Genomic DNA, 24,269 nt, shown 5'->3' on the forward strand with positions numbered 1-24,269 from the left:
TAGTCTTGCATATATAAAACCACTTTAATTTTACATCATGTTTGTACACACTCAGTACATATAATATTGTGCTGAACGTAATTACCAAATGCACATTGGACAGGTGGCCTTAAATAAACTTTTACTTGCATTCATAAAGCAAGTGGGAACCTAAAGAGATTGCAAAATCACTTTTAAAAATCAGTCAATTGTTAATAGTGCCTGATGGACTCCGGTACTAGGATTTCATTCTTTAGCAGATGGAGGGCTCTTCAATTGCCTTAGCTCCTTCTGTAACAGCTTTCACACATTTAGCCATTGTTTGTGATGCTCTACTAATAGGATCTGCAAAGACAAACATGTTTTAAATATAGAAGTCTAAGACTTATGTTCAGTAAATAACACTCTTCTTTTTTCAGCAATTAAGTATTTCATACAGAAGTGAAACATAACCTGTTTACCTCTTAACTGAGTTTACAGGAGATAATTATGCATCCATATGTTTAAGTTCGTTAACATTGGTATGACTGTTACCTGTCATATAGAAGTCTTTAACTGTGAGCTGGGGTGGAACAAGAGGATCAGCAAGAAGCTTCTGATTCATTGCCTGCAATTGCAAGAAAGAATGGCAAGCATAATGAAATTCCTGGCTCCCCAATGGATATGTGTCCATATTTTGAATCAGATGGGAAATATAAAATTCATTATGGCCTGGTGCACCCCTTATGATAGGCCAAGGAAAACATTCTTTGAAAACATTTTGTTTAAATTACCAACCTAGTCTCATCAGGAAATCTGTGTTTACAGGTAGATTCTCACATTTTTGTGACTTCTAGAACACGTTTGTTTGCTTTAACTGCAAGGAAACTCTAGACTAAAGAAATGGAAATAATCAGGGTAGTTGGTGTGACTCCTTGATATTCTAGTTAAGATTTTATTGTACTGAATAAAAATCTTTTCAAACAGAATGATTAAGGCAGAAAGATTCTGCATGGGAAATTTTATTGTAACCTTTTTGACAAGTTTTATATGGCAAGTCTACCTGGAAGTTGTCAAGGCCAATGGCTACTACAGCAAATTTGATGATGGCAAGGAAGAAAGAATAGAGCAGTTTGGAAATATGGTTATTCTCATTTGCCAGGTGGCACACTGTACTTTTCAGAAGTAAACAATGCATCTCTACTTTACTATAGCTGGTTAAAAGACATCATACCTTGGACAGCTCATTTGCTTGACTAAAGTAGTTGGCTTCTTCCACATCATCATATCGGACCAAGTTAGGCGACACTTCTTCTAATCTCCTCCTCACCTGATCTAGATTGTCGTAAGGCAGGGTCATGCCAGCCAACTGAAAGACAAAATGAGGAGGGAGGAACAAACTCATGATCAGGTGCAGGTATGTTCCTTTCTGTTAAAGCCCTACATTTACAATGAGTGTGCTTAACATTATGGTAATTTCAGAAGTGTTAGTTGTGATCAAAGTCTTATCATATTAATTGAAAACACAGTTATTAAATTACACAATGTTACAAAGTAGAATTTCTTCTTGGCATAAGTAGAACTAAAAAGGAAACAGTTCACATATTTGCTGTGTATAGTGTCCCAACAAGAATTGTTATAGTATGTTTGGCCCCAAATGTTATAATAGCAGCATGCAGTACAAACTAACTATATTCGAAGCAGTAAAGCAAAACCCACAGTCTTCTACTAGCCTTCTCTAGGGAATCTCATCATTCAAGAAAATGCATTTCACTAGACATATTACCTATATTCCTAAAAGGTGAAGTAGGCAACTTGTAAGCCAAAGCATCTGGAGGGCCACAACTTCCATCAGCCCTAGCCAGCATAGCCAATGGTGATGGATCATGGGAGTTGTAGGCCAAAACATCTGAAGGTCCACAAGTTGCCCACCCCTGCTGAAAGCCTTTACTTGCATTCTATAGCAATTACCTTTCGAAGACTGCAGTCCAACAGAGCTTCCAAATATTTGAAAAGAGAAGCTCTGGCTGGGGAGCTGATGCCATCAGCTCCTGGAAAGAACATTCCTTCCCCATCTTCCCAAGGACTATTTAAAGACCGAAGGGGAAGGCAGAAGAGAAACCCAAGCCAGGGAGCTTATGCCATTGGCTTCTGAAAAGAACCAACATAACCTGTGACAACTGTTTATTATTTTGTCTTGTATAACTATTTTGGCTTTAGTATTAAAATTGTAAACCGCTAAATGCCTTAGCAGAAAGGCAATACATACATGCATTAAATAAAAGACAACTACTAGAAGGTACCATTTCTAGCAGACTTGTAGTACCTCAGAGACTGCCCTAATAATTCTCCAGTCCTCTCTTGCCATGCCAGGTGGTGTTACTGCTACTCTGGTTTGTTGAGCTCTGCCTTCAGTGTTCACATAGGTTGCAGCCTTTTCTGTATAAGCTGCTCCTGGAAGAATAACATCAGCCATAGGAGCTCCTACATCACCATGGTGCCCTGGAAAAGATTGCAACAGAAGTGTCAATAGCAATAAGAAACTTCACAGCAACTATGTGTAAGTAATATGTCTAATTGCAGCTGGGAGTTGTAGGCCTTTTCTCTGTCTAAACATGCAAAGGATTGCGCCCTAAATGTATCTACTGCATTTAAGAGCAACAAAAAAGATTACGGTAGTTCTTTCACTCTGAGGACCAATACAAACACAACCTCTAGTCTCTCTATTCAGCTGCCTTTAGCTTTATCATTCTTCCCCAAGGCTACTTTTACCTTTCAGGCTAAAGTCTGCAGGTTAGATCTTGTGTTTGGATATCCTGTTTTTACCTCTTTAGCTGTAGCCTTGATGCATTTTTTAATATAACTACTATGTTCAAGAAAGTCCTTGCAGATATCACTACAGATATAGGTCTTTTATTGCTTTGTAAATATTTAATATTAAACCAGGCTTAAATCTCTGTATAAAAGTTTCAGAAGAAGTTCTCAATTTTAACATTTTTCCCAGTTGTAGTGCTAGAATCTTCCCCAGTGCCAACAGCTGTTTTCTTCCCCAATAACTTCATATATCCTGAATTTACACTATCCACTTCTCTCTGGCCAGGTATTATTTATTCTTATTCTGTGCTCCTTTATCCTCAGCTACTCTCTTAGCCCTTACCACCCATGGAACGCAAACTGCACTTTTGCTTCAGCTCTGCTTCATGGTGTGTTATCTCTGAACATCATAAAAGCCATCATTCTCCCAATACCAGCGGTGTATTAATTTGCTTGCGGACAGGATCAGCCAGTTTATTTTAAGTTAAAAGGCTCTTCAATGTTTTGTTCAATAAGAGTGTTAAAGGCAGTTGATTGGATAAGATTTCTTTTGGAAATGTCTTCCATCTCTAACAGTGCAATCCTGTATATAGCTACTCAGAAGGAAATCCCATTGAGTTCAGGTAAGGATGTGTAGGATTGCACCCTAAATTGGGTATGTGATACTTCAATTCTTTCAAATGGTATTCTTCTCAGGAGAGGCTTTAAATAATTAGGTCTCTTACCCTTGTAACTCATCTGGCTTAAACTTTTTCAGTTTCAGGGTGCCAGAGTCACCCACATTTTCATTTGTTAGGGATAAACCACAAGGCAAACACTGAAGTTAGGTTTATCCCTAACAAATGAAAGCACTGCCAAGAAACTTTTAATGCAGTCAATTTCTTCTGTGCCAAGGCTAAGAACTGCTACTGGTGCTTTTAGCAGGATGAACAGAAGCTACTTATTAGCCTTCAAGTCATGAAAACTGAATATGAAAGGTACTATAATTTCCATAGCTTTGATGGTTGATAAAGCAAAAATCTATTAGACAGGCTTTTGGGAAAGACAGAAGAATGGAGAAATGCTTTGTACTTTCTAAGCACTTACTTGATGCTTGGTATGGTGAGCTTATGACAAGATGTTACACTGTGTAAAGACAGTTTCAAAGAACCAGTAGAAAAATCTGCAGTGGGAACACCTATGGATAGCACAACTGGGAATTAAGTCCTTAGCCAAAAATGCACTTCAGACTCCAAAGTCCATGCTCTTGCAGATTTAACTTGTTTATTTTAACTTCATTTCTTAATTTATGGGCAAAAGTAAGGTATTAGATTATAGTGCTACTTACCCTGATAGATGATAAAGCAATTCTTAGGCAAATCCTGACGAGTAACACAACCTGCATCAGCCGCTAAGAGGTACAGCACTTTGGGAGGATTCTTCCGGATTGCATCCACTCCTGGTTTGTAACCTAGGTCAAGAGCAGCTACTTGGCTTGCAACCCTATAGAGGAAGAAACTACTGTTTCACCCAAGTTTTTCCTCTTCAACTAAAAGTTTAAAAATCTCAGTCCTGTAATCTCTTTGTCAAGTGTCCCTTGTTATAATTAAACAAAAACACTTTGTTGAGTAGAACTATGTCTTGCTAAAAGGAAGACAACCAAATGTAGTAAACAAGCCAAAAAGGGGAAGAAGGGGTTAGAAAAGGGATAGTAAGAGTTAAAAATTTTAAGGAATAATGTAAACAAATGATGTCCATTGGAACAACCTTGCAGACCCTATAGAAGGAAATAGCTATAGGTCTACAGTTCTCTCATCTCTAAATTGAGGTGTGTAGAATAGACTGTATTAGCACCTTAAATATATCCATTTGCAAGGATATGCAACTTGTTAAACAGAAACATTCTTATTTCCATTCAGGCAGGCCTATATAATTTTTAAATGGACATAGACATTTAAGGCTTTATATACCCTTAATGAGTTTTCCTGAAGTTTAGTTTATGATGGGAAAATGGTCCTCTTACAGCAAAGCAGCACATGTTCCGGTAAAACTGATAAATATGAGTTGTGACAATATTTATGAACAGTTCCACTCTTAAAATGGGAACAATTTCTAAAATGTTCAGGGTATGAAACCATAAGTTACTTATTCAGACCCAGAACTACAAAATATTCTGAAAGCTAATAAGACAAAGCTCCGTAATTATTGGAAGTACTTTCCAAACTCTAGGTTACAGTTGTATAGAAAATATGTGCACGTATGCAGTCATTTAGAAGTGCAGCGAGAGATTTAATTTGGGACAAATGTGTACAGGGAAAAGGAGTTCTTATATCTGAAGTTGTGTTCATGTTGTTTTGTTTTTGATGTTGTGTACACCACCCTGGGATCCTGTGGATGAAGGGTGTTTATAAATGTAATAATAAATCAATGTTTGGTTCTGAAAATAAGTTTGTATTTTGTTCTGCATGTATCTACACATATCCTACTAGGCACATTACTGGGCTACGGTCCCTTCTAGATACCAGTTTACTCTGTCCAAAGTTGTCAAAATGCTTGGTCCTATATCAAAGTGGCAGTTAAGATTTTTTCCCCATCATGTTCCAATAATTCTCTATGAGCTGTAACCAAAAGGTGTGCAGCAGATGTCTTCATATCTACCATGGACCAGGGTGGGTGGGGGTGGACAGATACATCAACTTTGAGCAAACCTATGAAGAATGTTCATGACTTTCCACTCGGCACCAACTCCACTTTTTGTCCTAACATTTTGTGCAATGGTAGAAATGGCTGAATGAATAGCTGCTCCATCACTACGCTGAAGTGCTGCACTGCCAACCACCACCATAGGCTTCTTAGCCTGGGTCAGGACCTGTGTCAATGGAGCAAGACACAAGAGAGGAGAAAGTCAATACATAGCAAGGATACTAGACCAGCAGACCATTTAAGAAAACTTTTAAACAGAAGTACTGAATATTTGTTAATGATACCTTGCTGAATGGGTGCTTTTCTGAGGCAATGTCTAGAAGTATCTGTGGGGAATCTCCCAGATGATCATATGTGTAAGTCAAGTCAACTTGGCTGCCCACAAGAGCCACTTTGAGCTCATTGTGTAGCCAGCTGAAAATAGAGTAAAACACAACACACTATTAAGACACAAGGTTTTGCAGTGTGCAGACAGAACTGTGCCTGTTGAATTCATTTTTATACGATACATTCTTGCAAGAACGCTTTCTATAGAAGTTGCTGAACTTGACACCTGCACCACACACAATTACAGGAGCCTCTAAGTTCTAAGGCAACAGATACTACCCAGACACATTCAAGGCTTTGCATTCATTTTCCCCACCCTAAACTGATAAGCAGGTTCTTGAATGGCATCAGAAGATGTTTGTGAAGCTGCCCAGATTTTCAGGGGCAGTTCATTAGGCAGTATGGGACACCTCTGTAAGAAGAAGAGAACGCAATCTCAGTACACACACAGAACTCAACATTTTTGGATGGAGGCCCATTCCTTTAACATAGCTACATACTGCTTAAAATTTATCACGAGTTTTGTAATTTTATTAAATGCAATATACACCTGTTTGAAACTGTTGCATTTCTTATTCAAAAGTACGCCCTTTTCTTAGTATGGTGACCACAAGAGACACAGTCCATTAATGCACACTGCATTAATACAATAACCATGGCCATCAATACATGACATTCAAATCAAATCTAACTTCCGGTTTATGTTCATGACTGACAGGACCATACAGGTGAAATTCCAGTATGCCTTCTCAGGATGTAGTTTGCAGAAATACAGTAATCAAATGTCATGGAACTACAAACCTCTTTCGAATTCTGGCATTGAACAGTGGTGCCTCAAAGCGTGGGTTAGTGCCAACCAGAAGCAGGACATCTGCCTCTTCCACTCCTGCAATCTTGGTATTAAGCAAGTAGTTCGATCGCAGGTCTGTTCTATAAACAGAATGCACAAAACAATCAGTGAAAATATAATTGTGACATGGAATTCCAACAGAAAGGACTCGTAGATAGCTCTATTAAAATACTTTTATTTTAAGTTTAAAACAAAAGCAATACTAGTTAAAATGCTAAATCCTAACAATTGTCCACCCAGACTTGACTTCTATTGGGCAGCAAGTTAAACTAATGAAGAACAGAGGAGCAGCTATACCGGATCAGACCAAAGCCCTATCTAGTCCAGCATTCTATTCCCACAGTGGCCAATTAGATGCCTATGAAAAGTCCACAAGCAGGACAGGAGTGCAACAGCACCCACCCACTAGTGTTCACCAGCAACTGGTATTCAGAGACATACATACTGCCTCTGACACAGGAAGTAATATATAAACATCATGACTAGTAGCTATGGCCCTATCCTCCATGAATTTGTACAATCTCCTTTTAAAGACATTTGCATTGGTGGCTATCACTTCATTTTGATGCAAATTCCATAGCGTAAATATTTGCTGTCTGTAGTAGTACTTGCTTTTATGTGTCCTCAATTTCCCACCACACAGCTTCCTGTGCTGATGCTGGGTTCTAGTATTATGAGAGAAGGAGAAAGACTTCCTATCTACTTTCTGTACACCATGCATAACTTTATACACCTCATCCCACCTTACTTCCCTTTTTTCCAAGTTAAAAAGCCTCAAATATTGTAATCACTCCTCATAGGATAGTTGCGCCAACCCCCTGATCACCTGGGTGGCCTTTTTCTGGACCTTCTCCAGCTCTACAATATCCTTTTTGAGGTGCGTTGACCAGAATTCTACATGGTATTCCAAACGTTGCACCATAGATTTGTATTATGATATTGGCAGTTTTATTTTTTTTATTCTCCTAATGACGTCCAGTGTGGAATCTGCTTTTTTCACTACAGCCACACACTGGGTCAAGGTTTTCATTGAGCTATCTGCCACAATCCCAAAATCACTTTCTTGGTTAATCACCACCAGTTCAGACCCCATCAGTGTATATGTCACCCTTCGCCAACCTGGCGCCCGCTGGGTATTTTGGATTTTAACTCCCATCAGCCCTAGCCAGCATGGCCAATCGTCAGGAATGCTGAGAATTGTAGTTCAAAACATCTGGAGGGGACCAGGTTGAGGAAGGCGAGTACATAGCAGGTTAGGATTTTTTGCCTCAATGTGCATCACTTTATGCTTACATTGAATCACATTTGTCATTTTAATGCCCATTCCCCCAGTTTGGAGAGATGCTTTTTGAAACAACCAGATGAACATTTTCACTTCTATAAAAAGAGCTCTCAACTTTCACATTATACCTTCAATTAACAATTTCTATAATGATGGAAGCACAATAGGTAGCACAGCATTTTGTGCAGAACAGTGTAGAAGCCTGGACTGAAAGGCATTGTAGGAACCTACATCTGTCTCTAATGAAGCCTACATGAATTCCTCTACTATACAAGCTTCTAGAATTATCAAGGTATACTGACCAACTCAAAGTGACCTAAGGATAGGCTATCTATTACCATTATCTTACCCGGCACCTGCAGTAGGGAAAACCTCTTCAGTGCACAAGTTGTCAGAGTTAACTCTGTTCAGCAAGTCTTTGAGAGATACTAGAGCTTCTGCATCCACCAGTCCTCCCGCAATTGCAGCAACATCATTACCTTGGCTAACTTGCAACTGTGAAGAGGAAACAGAACTGTCACTTGAGGCACAGGTGAACTCAGTGGCACGGAGCACTTTTTATCAGCTTAGGCTGGTATACCAACTACGCCCTTATCTGGACAGAGATAGCCTAGCTACAGTTATCCATGCTATGCTAACTTCTCGTCTGGATTACTGCAATGCGTTATATGTGGGGCTGCCTTTGAAAACGGTCCGGAAACTTCAGCTGGTCCAAAATAGGGCAGCAAGATTGTTAACAGGGACTGGCCTGCGAGCTCATATTACGCCAGTACTTCTTCAGCTGCACTGGCTGCCAGTCCATTTCCGGGCCCGATTCAAAGTGCTGGTATTAACATTTAAAGCTCTTAACAGCTTGGGGCCAGGTTATCTGAAGGATCACCTCCTCCCATACGTGCCTGCCCAGACCTTAAGATCATCGTCAGCAGCCCTTCTCCGTGAGCCCCTGCCAAAGGAAGTGAGGCGGGTGGCTACTAGGAGGAGGGCTTTTTCTGCTATGGCACCCTGGCTGTGGAGTGAGCTCCCTAGTGAGGTTTGCCTGGCACCTACATTGTATTCCTTTCGGCGCCAGGTGAAGACCTTTTTATTTTCCCAGGCATTTTAGCATTTTAGCTTTCTAGACTTTTAGCTTTGCTGTTTTAAATCTGTATTTTAAATTCCTGCACTGCTGCTAAGTTTTATTGTGGTTTTAATGTTCTATATATTTTAAATTGTTTTATTGTGTGCTGTTTGGTTTTAATTTTTGTGAACCGCCCAGAGAGCTTCGGCTATTGGGCCGTATAGAAATGAAATAAATAAAATAAAATAAATAAACACAAGATGCCATGAAATAATACATTTGTTGCTGTAATCTAATACTCTATGTTTTCTAAGAAAGAAAAATATTGTCAGTCCTAGATAACAGGAAATTCATCTTCCACAAGACAGAAAAACAGAGAATAAGGTGAGCCAAAATAGTTTTCACAGAATAATGGAGATACGATGGAATGCTTACGTCTATAAAAAGCACAATGGCACAGTGGGAAAAACAGTTCTGAAATATAAAAATGGTACTGCAGATCCAAAAGGGGTTTTCATGACCCAAAATGCAAAGCATGTTCTTGAACTAGCCCTTAACTGCAAGGTGTGCAATGCAGCTAACCACTGAATTCTGAAATGTAGAAAGCAGCACTCCCCAAAATTATAAGAACTATTATTAAGTGACTAATCTTATTTGTAATTTCATTTCATAGGGTTCAAAAGTACTGCTAAAAGTAATGTGTAAGCTTTGGACAACAGTGCGCTGTTAGAATGCGCTGTTAGAAGAAAATGTTCTTACCACTCCTGCCACCCGGCTCAAGGCATCTTCCCAAGATACATAAGTAAACAGCCCTTCTTCATTTTTTATCATTGGCTCAATAAGACGCTGACGTTTCAGACCATCATAAGCAAATCTGGAGAGTGAAGACCAAGCTAATTATATAAAGCAACTGCTGAACTACCAATTGACCAATCCACCTGACACCACCTATTTCAACTCTCAACTACCAGAATACCACTTGCTCAAAACTAGGAACAGCAATTAAAAAAACCACTCAATTATTTTGTCATTATTGTGAGAGATATGCTTACACTGTTTTGTTCATGTAGAACCGGCACTCCAGTACAAATGGCACACATAAAAAGGTAGAAAACCTCCCATTCTTGTCCTTGTACCAATGTAAAAATTAAACCAGACATAGTACGCACAATCCTATTGAAAAGTATGCACTGCCCAATATGACAATGGTTTCAAGAGGAAAGAGCAGTCCATATTTTTCTTGGGAAAATGCGCCCTAACATGGCTTATAACTAAAGAAGAGCTTAGTTTTGACAGTCTGTACAGCAACAGGAAATACTATCAAGACAAGTTTACAAATAGTTCCTAAACAGGTTCTAAAGCACAGGACTAAAGGAAGTACTACAATTGTATATTTTTGTACAATATCATGACTCCCTGAGAAGATAGTCAATTATATACAGACACCTTGTTTTATCAGATATCCATTCCTCGTTGATATCTTCATGTAGTCTTGGCAAAATCCTCATCACTTCTCCAGTTCGAGTGCTCACCACAATGTTACTCCCTACTGCATCGAGAACATCAATGGACTCTGTCTTCCTAAGGGAAGAGCACAGCATCCAATCATCAGAAATTTGGGAAATATTAGTATCTGAAGAACAGATCTCCTAAATTAAAGATTCCCAAATGCTGCCATTATTTCCAGCAATTCTGATCATGGATTTCAGGTAACTCATCTCCTATGTTATATTGCAAAACAGCAGTCAGCAACTAGCAGCAATCAAGATAAATGCAGCTTATAAAAGGACTGCCACCTCCTTCTTCAATATTGCATCCTGAGCAGCCTAAAGTGGCAACTTGAAGTGATGAGCACTTCTGCTTGTACAACAGCTCATCTGGAATAAGAGGACACTGTTAGTGATGTCACTGCCTGGCATGAAGTAGGTGGTGCATGACTCTGAAAGAAACCAGGGCTTTGCTTAACTTATAGTGGGTAAACTCTCCCAGTTTATTATTTATTCATCATATTTATATTTCACCTTTTTTCCTCCTTAAGGAACCCAAGGCAGCATACATAATCCTCCTCCTCTGCATTTTATCCTAACAACCACCCTGCGAGGCAGGTTGGGGTGAGAGTCTGTGACTGGCCCAAAGTCACCCAGTGAGCTTCCATGGCTGAGTGGGGACTAGAACCCAGATCTCCTGACTTCCGGTTCAACACTCTAGCCACTGCACTACTGCCAATGAATGTGTTCTGAAAGCCCATCCCCCACCCATTAAAAATTCTTTTTGTAGTAGCTCAGTTTTATTGGGATTCTTCTGATCAAGATTCAAAGATTTCAAATGCAGTCCAAAAGCCAAGAAAAAAATTAAGTTGGCATATTTGAACCTATCTCCATATTTGGTATTTAACAAACGGCATAAAAAAGATTATATGTAATGTGACATTTTAAATATCAGCAAAGATACATGCCTTGTCTCCCAGGGTCGAGCAGTAAATGCATATGGCTTGGAGGTAAGGGCACCTACCGGGCAAATATCAATCACATTGCCCGATAGCTCAGACATGAACATTTTTTCAATATAAGTCCCAACTTGCATCTCATTTCCTCTTCCTGTAGTTCCTAGATCATCAACCCCTGCAATCTCACTTGCAAATCTGGTAAAGAAAGTATAATAACATGGTAACACATTAAATGCCAGTTTGTAGGTGTTTCTTTGTCTCTAGGGAAACAAAAACTGCATGCAATCAAAAAGAAGGATTTGTAACAAAGGCCTTGTGTATTCATAGAAATAGAAATAAGTTCAGGTCCAGCTACTGAATAAAGAACTGTTATAACAACTGATGAGTAAATAAACTCAAGTTTCAAAAGTTTTAGGATGGATGAAAATAAAAAAGCTGAAGCTTAATCCAGGTAAGACAAAAGTTCTGTGGGTGGGAAAACCTGCTGATTTGGATGGAAGTGTGCAACAGCTGTTGGGATGGAGTTACACTCCCTGACAGACCAAGTATGTGGCTTAGGGGTTCTTGCAGATTTGGTGCCACCTATGGAGGTGCAGGTGGCATCAGCCACTAAGAGTACCTTTACAGCTTCAGCTGATTTGTCAGCTGTATCCCATTCTAGAAAACACGAGCATTGCTACAGTCATTCATGTCCTGGTTACATCCAGAGTAGACTACTGTAATGTGCTTTATATGCCATTGCCTTTAAAGATGGTTCAGAAGTTTCAACTTATACAAAATGCATCTTTCTCCGTTCCTTACATCTTTCTCTGTTCCTTATGGGGCTAATCAATCAGACAATGTAACACCAATTCTGTACCAGTCACACTGGTTGCCAGTACATTTCCAGGCCCAATATGAAGTGTTGGTTGTTACCTTTAAAGCCCTGAACAGCTGGAGGCAAGTTTATTTGAAGAACCACCTACACCTGTATGAACCTGCCCAATCTTTATGACTGCTCTATGACTGCCCAGGCCCTGCTCAAGGGTGCTCTAAAAAGATCCATCAGGTTGGCAGGACCTTTTCAGTGGTGGGCCCATCCCTGTAAAATTCTTCTCCATGGGAAGTTCAGTTGGCTCCTTCCCTGTTTTTAAAATGGGCCTTATAGACCTGGGTGTTCTGATCCACTTTTAGCTGAATAATACCAGTCTATATTTTGCTGCATTTTTATTGTTAATTTGATTGTTTTATGCTGCTGTTTTATTTATATATTGTGTTTTTATTGCTTTACCTGTGAACCATCTTGTGAGAGCTTTTTGTCCTGAAAGGCAGTATAAAAATGTTGAAGTAATAAATAAAAACAAGTATATAGAGCCCTAGATCTTATCTGTCCATGTGTTTTTAATATAAATGGCTTATAACCTCTGTATGCTGTATTGTTAATGTTTTTAATCTTTGTAAGCCACCCAGCGAGCTTTGGCTATTGGGCAGTATAGAAATGTAATAAATAAAATATAGAACTTATTATTATTACTACATACCACCCCAGCCTAGGTTTCTAGGGAAAATAAAACTTAAAATGTACAACGAAGCCAGTTTCCATTAAATGTAAAATACTGTATCAAGTTAAAGTTACCCCACACCAGCTTATCCTCAGCCATTAATAGCCAACCCAAATATTACATAGCAGATGGGCTTCAGTCCCTTAAGTTTTTCTGTCCTGGAAAGGCACTAAAAGTATCACATCCAGTGAATGCAAGCAGTCCCAACAGTGAGATGCGCACCTACTTTCCAGGTGTAGACACTATTTCATTTATGCTGATAACCCAAGTCCTGGTCTTTGTACCATATACCACATGTAAATGTCACAGTGCATTTGGCTACTGAAGGCTAAGCACAAGATCAGCCTGTTGTATCTTCCACTGCCAACGACACTGACTTGAAATCATGTTTTACAGCACACTTAGCATGCAGAAGCGGATGGGTACCAGCTTCCTTATTTGTGGCTGCGAGACCTTGACCTTCCTTAACAATTCCTTTGGATAACCATAAGCATTTTCCATCACATGTAACATACAGCATCCTGCCAATAGCCTTTGTTTTACCAATCTGCAGCAAAGACTGAGAATCTGCTTTTCTCTGCTAGATGGCCATAAGGGACATCACCAGTTCTCAACTCTGGGTCACCTAATGGATGTTGTAGTATCTGTTCCATATCCAGTTTTCCACTGGTAACTATCAATACAATTCACCCGAACAAACGATGCTCTGTTCCAAGCACTGTTTCTTTGCTGGATGATTTCACTAGATCTAGTGACCCAAACAGGGCAATCAACATAAACACACATGTGCAAACTTTATACAAATGCACACTAATAGACTGATGAATTTCCCCTAATCGCAACATAAAAGCATATATAACATTCTGTTGGTGAACAAGATCTGACAGCACTTACCGGATGCATCGTGTGCACTGTATGCACCGGGTCATGATAGTTTTCACCAGTGGGCCAATGTTTTTGTCTTCAACTGCACGTTTGCCTTCCAGAAATCTACTCCTATCACTGCCAAACATCATTGACTGGTCCTAAAGACAACCAAAAATATATTGGCATATGTGACTGAGAAGCAGAGCTTCACTCCAAATAGCTTTTAAAAAAATCCTAAAAGCTATACCTGAAGGTCACACTCCCCTCCCTGATCACAGATGGGACAGTCCAATGGATGGTTTGCCAACAAGAACTCCATTACACCTTCTCTGTTGGAGGCCAGCAAGTAAAAGTAAGAATCATACTTATTCGGCATTTAACATATTAAAAACACACTTTAAACTTGGGATACATGAAAGAAAAAATTTAAAATAGCCCATTTTAAGAATAATTTTTTGTCCCTTTCTTCCCTTAGAAAGTGTGTTTGTTAAAGTTATATTTTTAATGCAGATTTTTTTAAAAGAAAAGACTTGCATCCAGGCAGACATTAGATTAGTATACTGTTCTAACACTGAAGACTAAGAATGCAATCCTATGCACACTTACTTGGGCTAAAGTCACACTGAACTCACTTCTGAGTAAGCATGCACAGGATTGCACTGCGAGTTGCACACAGTCAGATGCAGCTTACCTCGCTTTCCTGGACTTCTCAGAATTTGTCAGAATGTTCCACCCCTTCATCACCGGCATGGCACAAGCAGCTACTGGCTACAAATCCATTAGAAAGATGCATCAGTACTAAATTTGTGAACAAGTATGCACAGGGAACAAGTGGCAGGGAATTAACACTTAAATTCCTCTATTATAAACACTGTGCTGTCAGTATTGTAAATCCTTTTTTGACTGATTGCCTTATCTATTGGAGGCACAACTGTGCCTCCAATAATAGCCTTATACAAATCTATTGTGCAGCCACATTTAGAATATGTCTCAAAGGATATTATAGAGCTGGAAAGAGGCAATGTTCAGAGGCAATATACCACTAAATACCAGTTGCAGGGAGAGGGAAGAACAACAACATGAGATAACTATTGCCTTCATACCCTGCTTATGGTCTTCCCAGAAGATATGGCCCACGTGGGAAATCAGCTATGTTTTACTCAGTGGACCCTGCAGTCATGTGACCACTGCAAGCATTTACAGCAGGGGTGGGAAACCTCCAGCACATGGGCCAGCTGGCCCAGAGCATTCCCCTCTCACTGCCCCAACCCTCATATGCAGCATTAGGCTTTTAAAAAACCATTAATCTTCCTCATGCACTGCAACTCTCCTGAAAGATCCATACACACAGCAATTAGGCTCTAAACAAAGTTTCTAGTGGTGCCAATAAAAGCTTTTTCTCCAAAGTCTTACTGATACAGGGTGGCGAGGAAGGAACAGAAGAAGAGAAACGGGGAAGAGAAAGAGAGAAGATGTGGGATGGGGGGTAGGATAGATGAATGGGAGTGTGCATCTGTGTTGTCTCCAGCCCCGCCCCTTTTTGCTCTGACCCTGCCCACTGCTGGCATGCAGCCACAAACAGATTTACCCCTAAGTAATTTTGTTCTGCAAAATTACTTATCTCACACTTCTAGGACACAATTTTTGGCAAATTTCCCCCTATTCCTGATTTAGATTAACATATACTGTAGAAGTATTTAAATGTCTTTGCCAAACATGGGGAAGGGTTTTCAGGAGGCAGCCCAAGTGGCAAGTAAAGCATACATTTGCCTTAAAAGTTCTTCTCAAGACCATGAGTAAGTCCAGATTCGAGACATGCACACACAAGATGGGCAGAGTTCCAAGCCTAAAGCGTTTTCAGTTCTGAAGAGGAGGCATGGCCCCAAGAGTATCTTTACAACAGGTTTTAGATAGTTTGCTGGGTTGTGTGCAACATGTTGCTGCTTTACTTTGTATATATGCTCATGAAAATGCATGCTACCAACACTGTTTATCACTGATTGAAGCTAACAGATGTTTCCCCTGACTTCAACAGACATAATGGTAGATTAACTCACAACAGTTCTTCTCAATGAAAACCAGAAGTTGAGGTCCCATGAACAGCCAAATCTTTATGACAAAGTGTTTTTGGAAGAATATAAACATGTGTCTATAACAGAAGATGCAATTAAGCTTTATGATTACATTGTAGGTGAATGTAATGTTTAGAATGCTAAAAAGCAGCTGCTAGCAGTAATGTATTAACACTATTATTTACATGCAAGCAATTTCACCACTACCTCTGCAAAATTACAGACCTCTACTAATCTAGAACACAACAACTTTTGACAAAGTTATATGTTTTAATAACCTTGGGGGCTTTCTCGATCTCCACAAGACACATCCTACAATTTCCAGCCACAGACAATCTGTCATGATAGCAAAAGCGAGGGATCTGCATTCCAACTTTTTCACATGCCTAGAGAAAGGACAAAATAAAGAAGTGTCAAGGAACAGCTTAGGGTTTTTTTTGTTTAGACTGCTTCTATATAACATGGTGTTCCGTTTATAAAATGTCAAGGAGTAAGAATTTGTACTATTTTCTTCCCAGTACACTAAATTTTTGCAGTTGGTTTGTACTACTAAACTACACTCTGCTATAAATACATGCTTCTATAATAAAGCTCCAATCTACTTTGAAGGAATATTTCAGCAGGCACTGGAGAGTCTAAACGATAAAGTGATGTAAATGTAAACCATAAGCTGTACTGTTTAACTTCCAGACCAAAGGGAGCTTTTCAGATTGGTACCACATACAGAAGCCTAACTTGCACAGAAATATTGGGTTTGCCTTGCCTGTGATTTCTGTCACAGCAGATTACGTGTTTTCAGTACCAACAGCTCTGCAAGATAATACCGTGGAACATAAAATGGGTCATTGCAGTAGCCCTGGAGACTTAGTTGGTGGCAACCTATGAACTCTTGGCTCACTCTAGCATTATGTCATACCATACAGAGAGCACATGGTGACTCAGCAGAAATGAGTTTACGTAAAATACAACATTAGACAGTTCCAAAAATTCTAACATTACAGTTGGGTACATACTCCGCTCTCCAAACTGCACTCCTTTTGTCTCCATTCTTCACAGCTGTTCTGTTTTAACCTTTCTGCAAATACTAGGCCATAACCATATAGCTCTAAAAGGCCTGGATACCACTGCATAATGTCCTCTCTCTGCAGACCAGTAATGGCAGAAGTACTGCAAATGCAGTATTCTGAGTCATCAGTAATACAGCAAAGGAGAGGAAGTTGTTATGCTTTTTTTTTTTGTAGAGGTCACAAGGGAAAAGCAAAACATCTCAAGAGATCTGTTCCAAACACCTCAATAAAAGTCCGGGAAGAAGAGTGAGGGGCTGTTTGCAAGTAATGACAACCCATTGGTTTTTTAAAGTGATGGGTTATCAGGGATGCACTGCCTGCAGCGGGCCTGCTTTTGCTGCTTTACTCGGCAACCCACAATCGGCTCCTTCATAGGTTGCTGTACGTGTCATCCAAACCTGGACCGCTGGGTTGTTTAGGGGCTACACAACCCAGTGATTAACCAAACAGCAAACCATGGGTCCGGTTTCACACATCATGCTGCACAACCTATGAAGGAACTAATCATGGGTTGTGCTGTAAAGTAGAAGAGGCAGGCACACTGCAGGCAGAAAACCCACTCATGCATGACAACCCATCTGTTATTAAACCAATAGGTTGTCATTACATGCAAACCAGGTCAGCGTGGGACAAACCCCCCAAAACAAAATGCAAGGCAATAATCCTAAAGCTTCTGACAGGAACCAAGAAAACACAACTGTAATTCAACACCATATGCCAACTCAAATGTAGTCATGGGACTGATTATCAGAGAACGGAACAGAGTTACACATATGAAGAGGCTTCTTTTCATATAGATTCCTAATAAAAAATGAAGCTACTTAAAATCTACACCAAGATAGAATCAATCAACTATCACCTTTATAACAAAAATCTGAGTGGAAGTGGAAAGGGATACAGAGCCCTAATTAATTCTACCTGAAGTACTGTAGTTCCTGGCGGTACCAGGACAGGATGCCCATCAACAAAAACCTCTACCAGGTTGCTGGCTGCTGTAGCTGTGGTGCGTACTGAAAGACAAGAATAGAATTTAGACTTGGAATTTATTTATTGCTCAAAGGAACATTAAATCAATACACAGGTGATGCAGTGTGCATGACACACCACTCCAAACCGCAATAAATGACCAGCAACATCCAATCTGCGTTGAGGGCAAAGTTCAATTAAGGGTGCTACCTGTAAAACTGAGTGTTTAGAATGTAACTCCTTTTACATTGGTGAAACTGGAAGACCTCTCCTGAAAAGATCTAAGGAGCACCTGGCTGATATTCAGCACAATGCTAGACTGTTTGCTAAATTCAGCAAACATGTGCTAGACTGTGGTCTCTTCACATGAAGGAGAAACATGCCAGTAGGCCAGCCTCAGTTAAGTGCTGGCAATTGAACAGAACCTCCAAAAGAGAAAGATTAAGGGGTTGATGTTTACTGATCAGCTGAAATCTATATAATGTGAAGGATGAAATGAAACAAGCCGTAATGTTTATTAATGTGGCTTGATGGGTTGTTTAACAGAGGATCTGATTGTTAATTATTCTCCCAAGGCTTGTTTCTGGTCTGCTCCTGATTGGTTTTGGCTCAGTTTATAAAGTGGTGCTGTAGCATACCCTCATTTGTGACTGAAGCCAGCATTTTATGCCAAAACAATTCAGATTTTAAAAGTCTGTTGTTTATAAAATTTATAAACTGGATGTGTGATTGCTGGTAATTTATTGTGTTTCAAAGTAACATTACATATGTTGGATTCACTAGCACTAACTAATAGCACATTGGTAAGGATGAACAGAGAGCCCAAGCACATATTGCCAAAAACCTAATCTGAATTCAAACTGTCAGCCATCTCGATGCTGAGAAGTAGCACAGTGAATGAAGTATTTTAGGACCTTGGTAATAACCAACATGAAATGCAACATTTTGTTGATTTTACCTACCAAACTGACTTTACCAAAGGAGAGGAAAGGTCTTCTAAATTCCCTAGGATGGTATTATTTGTGAGGTGTATTTATACCACAGATGGTAAAGAGAAAACTGCAAGAGAACACAGCCCAAAGGTGGATGCGTCTCCTGAGCATTAAAGCAAGGCCTATTCTCATATATTTTTATAAACGTGCATTAAATTCAGTTTTTTAAAAGTGATTTCTGCTTCCTACCATATGCTTGTTTCTGATAGGTTATTCTGACAATTTCATTATAAGTTGGATCCAGCAAAAGCCTGCTTTTGTCAGCAGGAGGCTTTTGATCCAGCTGAGCTTTTCCATTGGCTGAATGAAGATTTCAGTACAGCCTTATGAACAAACAGAAGAGTTACTCCTCCAAAATTTTCCTAACAGGATTCATCAATGGAATGCGTATTTGTTCAAAACCCACCTCTTAGTCCCAGATCCTGACATGCTGTTTCCAACATCAAATGTTCGTAGCCCCCACAGGACTCCCATGATCAGCCTCAAGGTCTTAATACAAGGTTTGTGAACCACTAGCTCAGTAATGAATGTTACACCAAAAATGGAAGCAGGATAAAAGCAGGATACAAGGATAAAAAGGCCACTTACCACATCCCTTAGTCTGAGTGACACCAGCTAAGGCCCTGCGGACAGTAGGGAGTCGCAGCATGGTGCTGGAAATAAATGTTAACATTTAAGCTCTAAGATGAGGTTCAAGCAATAGCTTTCTAAGTTAGGATGGAAAGAACTGAAGAAGATCAAGTCAAGCTTGTAACTTAGTATTTTTTATATCAAGCATATGACACTTCCAGTGTTTAAGCAGCTATGGGGCAGGATCCAATGTGGCCCTAGTAGTAACGTAAGTTACATTGTGCTAGCATAAATGACCTCTAGGGCAGCACCAATAGCGTGTTACCAACAGGTTTTCCAGAGAATCCCATCATGCCAGCTATCACTATTGCCCTTGTGTTAGAGGTAATTTACTAATGTATAGCATTGGATACTGCCCATTGTCACAAACACAAGATTCACTCTGATATACTTTACTATTTATTCTTAAGCAACTATATAACAAACATCCAAATTCTGCATAATAACTCAATGTTTAATGTAAGTACTCTGCATGTAAACATACACATATACATTGGTATTGTAGGTATTCTACTAAAGACACTGGAAATCTGAAGCAGAAGGACATCCTGTGGATCTGGAGTACAATACATATGGCTTAATACTTCTGTGATTTGCCTCCATGCAATAAGCATACATATTATTTTCCACCCTGTATCATATGAGAACTGGCTACCATGACAGTCAAGCACTAATCTACCGTGTGGACACACACTGATTTACAGCTAGAATTTTTCAAATCAAAGAGTTGGGTGTCCTGTGCTCTGAAAACCAGAAAGACCCAGGAGTGCCACATATACATAGTTGTGCCTTCAGATCTTTCAGGATGGAAAAAAATGGGGCATGAGAGAGGCAATGTCTGGAAGATAAAACATCACAAACCTAGAAGTGGTGCAACACCCTATCTTTAACCCATCTTAATCCTATGCATAATATGAGCTTGAGCACACTCCGGGAGAGAGCGGAGGACAGGAAGGCCTGGCGTGCTATGGTCCATGGGGTCACGAAGAGTCGGACACGACTGAACGACTGAAAAACAACAACTATCATCCTGTGCATGTTTAGACAGAAAAAAGGTCCTACAACTCCCAGCATGCCCCAGCCAGTATAGCTGGCTGGGGCATGCTGGGAGTTGTAGGACTTTTTTCTGTCTAAACATGCATAGGATTGCACCCTAAAAGTTGGGAATATAAACTACAGCATGTGTGTATGCAGTAAGCATTGTTATAACACATCTCAGCTTGTTTCCACTTTATAGCTTCATTCCTTAATCAATCATGTACAATATCGCTCTTGAGCCAGAATCACATAAAGAATTTCAAACTACTTGAGATAACAAATTAAAAACAAGTTTTTAAATGGTTACATTTAGATAACTCCCCAGTTCTGCAAATACTTTGCACTTACTTTCAACCATCCTCATACCCATCACTATTTAAGTACTTTGGTCTGTATTCTCATACTGACTTTACTCCCCCACCCCCAATACCATATTTACTCCTGCTATTACTTCTCTTTGCACTATTTCTTCATTTCCCCCACTTCATACTAGGAATTGTTCTCATACTGCCCTGCACAGAATACAGAAGATGATCCCTTTCAACTATTTCCAGCTGGAAGGCTAGAAGTAGTTAATATACATTCTGTTCTTGCTGTCCCTTTCGAAGCATGTTTGCCCTAGTGCTTTCTGCAGATTTACTAATAAACTACTTCCAGAAGTGTTGCTACTACTGGAGAGTTTTGCACTGCTCAGCAAAGGTGCTAAATCTAAGGTAGTATTTCTGAAAATGCAGACACCCTTCCAAGCACCCCAAGGAAACTTGTATTAATGGGACATGTCCAGACTGTTCTGGCAATCTGAGGGGATCCAGGGCAACAGATGACTATGTTGATTTCATATATAGCTTACAATATCCTTTGTAATCCTTACACACTGCTATGCAACATGACTTAGCCACAACTACCTTCTGAACATGATGTGCAGATGGATAGATGCAAACCGATGTCTTAACTTACAATGGGCACCAGTACAAAAAGGATAGTGTTGATAGTGCTAGGATTTGCATTAACAACTTTTGTTGTCCCAGAAAGAAGCAGAGAGCTAAAAAACATCCTTAGCAACAGCCCCCACCTCACAAAAAACCTGCAGCTGGCAGCACAATCCTATGCAAAAACTCTGCATATGTAGGAATATAGGTCAGTTAGTTAGGAGTTTTTAATGGCACAGAAATATCTCAAACAAATTCTGCCAAGACCAAACACACTGTCTACAAACTTCCTTTTAGATCATACAGAAAACTTCCCTTTTATCAGCAACTAGGTCCCCTTAGTCCCTATGGTCCTAGGAGCAGGCTGTTAGAGTGACCAGATGCAACAGCAGGCAGGGCTCCCACCTTTTGTTGTTGTTGTTGTTCAGTCGTTTAGTCGTGTCCAACTCTTCGTGACCCCACGGACCATAGCACACCAGGCCTTCCTGTCCTGCGCTCTCTCCTGGAGTGCGCTCAAGTCCATATTCATTGTATCGGTGATGCTATCTAGCATCTCATCCTCTGCCGTCCCCTTCTCCTTTTGCCTTCCATCTTTCCCAGCATCAGGGTCTTTTCCAGGGAGTTTTCTCTTCGCGTCTGGTGGCCAAGATATTTGAGCTTCAGCTTCAGTATCTGTCCTTCCAATGAGCACTCGGGGTTGATTTCCTTTAGGATGGACTGATTTGCCCTCCTTGCAGTCCAGGGGACTCGTAAGAGTCTTCTCCAGCACCACAGTTCGAAGGCATCAATTCTTCAGTGCTCAGCCTTCCTTATAGTCCAGCTCTCACAGCCATACGTTGCTACTGGGAAAACCATAGCTTTGATTATGCGGACCTTTGTTGGCAAGGTGATGCCTCTGCTTCTTACTCTGCTGTCTAGGTTTGCCATAGCTTTCCTCCCAAGGAGCAAGCGTCTTTTAATTTCATGGCTACAGTCACCGTCTGCGGTGATCTTGCATGAAAAGAGGGAATGTCAGCAGAGACAGCTTGTCTTTTCTTTCGTTGGTTACGGCTTTTGCAAAATTGCAAAGAACTCGGAACAACAAAACTTTAAAGTTAAGCATAGTCTATACAGTTTCACACAGTATAACATTAGACAGCACTTGTCATATTGCACCTGTTGAAAAGCTCTCTTCCATGCAATTATTAAAAAGATACAGTAGCATGTTTGTACTCATCATCTAGTATGCACAACCGAATGAAGAGGGCACATGACTAAAGGGCTAGTTGCCACGAACACTTGAACTGCAGTAGAGTAGGGTGAAAAATATTCCAGAATAAGAAACATCCCAGGGGTAAGATCTCAATCTCAATCCTGGACCAGTCCTATAAACCTTGCCAGTAAATACTTATAATTGAAAGAAAGAGGGGACTGAATTTGGCTGTCTGTTCTATTACATGTAGCATATTTATGCATCAGCAGGTGATGCCCTGAAATGCTCTTCTACCATCTACGTAGGGCAAACAGATGAGCCTTTATGCAAGACAACACAAATCTGACTTTAAAAATGGCAATGAGGGGGCATTTCAAGCAGCAATCCTAAACACATTTACTAAGAAGGCAGTCTGATTGAACTCACTTCTGAGTAAGCACGGTTAGGATGGCACGAAGAATCTCCCAGAACAAACTGCTGTAATGACACTTCGATAAAACACTTCAAAGGGAAGTTCCGGTGTTCCATTGCTGTATTTGAGTTTATCAGGAAATCTGATTCTATTCAATGCAGGCGTAATAAGGACGGTGGGCTTCTATTAGTTAGAGGGGATTACCACCAACTGCCGCTACAGCGAATCGGTCACCGCTCTTGGGCACGTTTCTGCGCTGCAGACCCCTTACATTTCAAGTCGTTCCGGCCCTACTGTTTACAACTGCATCCCTCTGTACTCCCTCTGCTAACTGAGGATAATGCACTTGATGAACGGCTCTGAAGGTAAGCTGGTGAGACAATAACCCTGTTCGTCTTCACGGGGCCCACAAAACCCCGTGGTTTTTAAGAGAACGAGGCTGCTTAACGCAGGTGCATTAACACGAGGGGGCTGACGGGGGAGGGGGGCTGCGCGCCTCCCTTCACAACGGTGGGCCACCCACACGAGCAAGGTCAGGAGTAGGCCCGGAAGGGCGCCTTCCCTCCCACCGCCGGGGCTGAGGGGGCCGAGGCGGCCGAGGCGGCGACCCCAGCCAAGGGCGTCGCGAGTGCCAGCAGGAGCGACCCCGTCTTCGCCCACAGAGACGCGCTCCGTGCTTCCCCTTCGCGGCGGTGGGAGAGAGGAGAGAAGCCCCACTAAGGCTGTGCGTTGCCCGCCGCGCGCGCCCGTATTACCTCCTCCTCGGCCGGGGGCTCCGGCCCTAACGACCCAAGCCGCCGCCGCCGCCCGAACGCTCTCCTTGGCGAGAAGATGGCGGCGGTGTCGGCAATTTCCGTGACGCGCTCGGCAATATTCGACTCTTCAGACCAGCTGACAAAAAAACTAACGCAATTTCCTTTCCTGCGGGGGGGGGGGGGGAATCAGAAAAAAAACTCCGCCTTCGGTGACGTTGGCAATAACGACGTCCTCCTATTATAATTTCTACCCTCCGGCTTTAAACCTCGTTTGCTCTACCGCCACGCGGGAAGAAGAGGCGCGTCCGTTGGCTGGGCGCAGTGCGCGTTCTCTATCGTAGCCTGCGCGGCGGAGGGATACGTCGTACTAAATCACCCGCCTCTGCGGACGG

The 24,269-nt window shown here is 40.9% G+C and overlaps 1 protein-coding gene across 5 annotated transcripts in view; it reads right to left on the minus strand.

The window, feature by feature from the left end:
- The window catches only part of NDUFS1 (NADH:ubiquinone oxidoreductase core subunit S1), a 24,720-nt gene continuing 451 nt past the window's right edge, over window positions 1-24,269 (minus strand). Inside the window, exons 1-20 of one of the 5 annotated variants that reach the window (XM_084818494.1) lie at window positions 23,878-23,967; window positions 21,924-22,357; window positions 19,510-19,574; window positions 17,882-17,973; window positions 16,175-16,282; window positions 14,516-14,592; window positions 14,072-14,153; window positions 13,852-13,982; window positions 11,426-11,611; window positions 10,417-10,551; window positions 9,730-9,844; window positions 8,263-8,408; window positions 6,583-6,711; window positions 5,739-5,868; window positions 5,460-5,620; window positions 4,100-4,254; window positions 2,285-2,460; window positions 1,193-1,327; window positions 514-586; window positions 1-324 (exon numbers count right to left, since the gene is read on the minus strand). In XM_084818494.1, coding sequence (XP_084674620.1) covers window positions 233-324; window positions 514-586; window positions 1,193-1,327; window positions 2,285-2,460; window positions 4,100-4,254; window positions 5,460-5,620; window positions 5,739-5,868; window positions 6,583-6,711; window positions 8,263-8,408; window positions 9,730-9,844; window positions 10,417-10,551; window positions 11,426-11,611; window positions 13,852-13,982; window positions 14,072-14,153; window positions 14,516-14,592; window positions 16,175-16,282; window positions 17,882-17,973; window positions 19,510-19,570 — 2,184 coding nt within the window. In that variant the 5' untranslated portion in view covers window positions 19,571-19,574; window positions 21,924-22,357; window positions 23,878-23,967 and the 3' untranslated portion in view covers window positions 1-232. Of the gene's footprint in view, window positions 325-513; window positions 587-1,192; window positions 1,328-2,284; window positions 2,461-4,099; window positions 4,255-5,459; window positions 5,621-5,738; window positions 5,869-6,582; window positions 6,712-8,262; window positions 8,409-9,729; window positions 9,845-10,416; window positions 10,552-11,425; window positions 11,612-13,851; window positions 13,983-14,071; window positions 14,154-14,515; window positions 14,593-16,174; window positions 16,283-17,881; window positions 17,974-19,509; window positions 19,575-21,923; window positions 22,361-23,877; window positions 23,968-24,269 lie in introns of those variants that run through there. The other 4 variants (XM_084818484.1, XM_084818475.1, XM_084818504.1 and 1 more) reach the window with 4 other exon arrangements.

The sequence above is a fragment of the Heloderma suspectum genome, chromosome 1, assembly GCF_057233095.1.
Source record: "Heloderma suspectum isolate Gila_16-S chromosome 1, 16-S_ref, whole genome shotgun sequence".
NCBI classification, from domain to species: Eukaryota; Metazoa; Chordata; class Lepidosauria; order Squamata; family Helodermatidae; genus Heloderma; species Heloderma suspectum.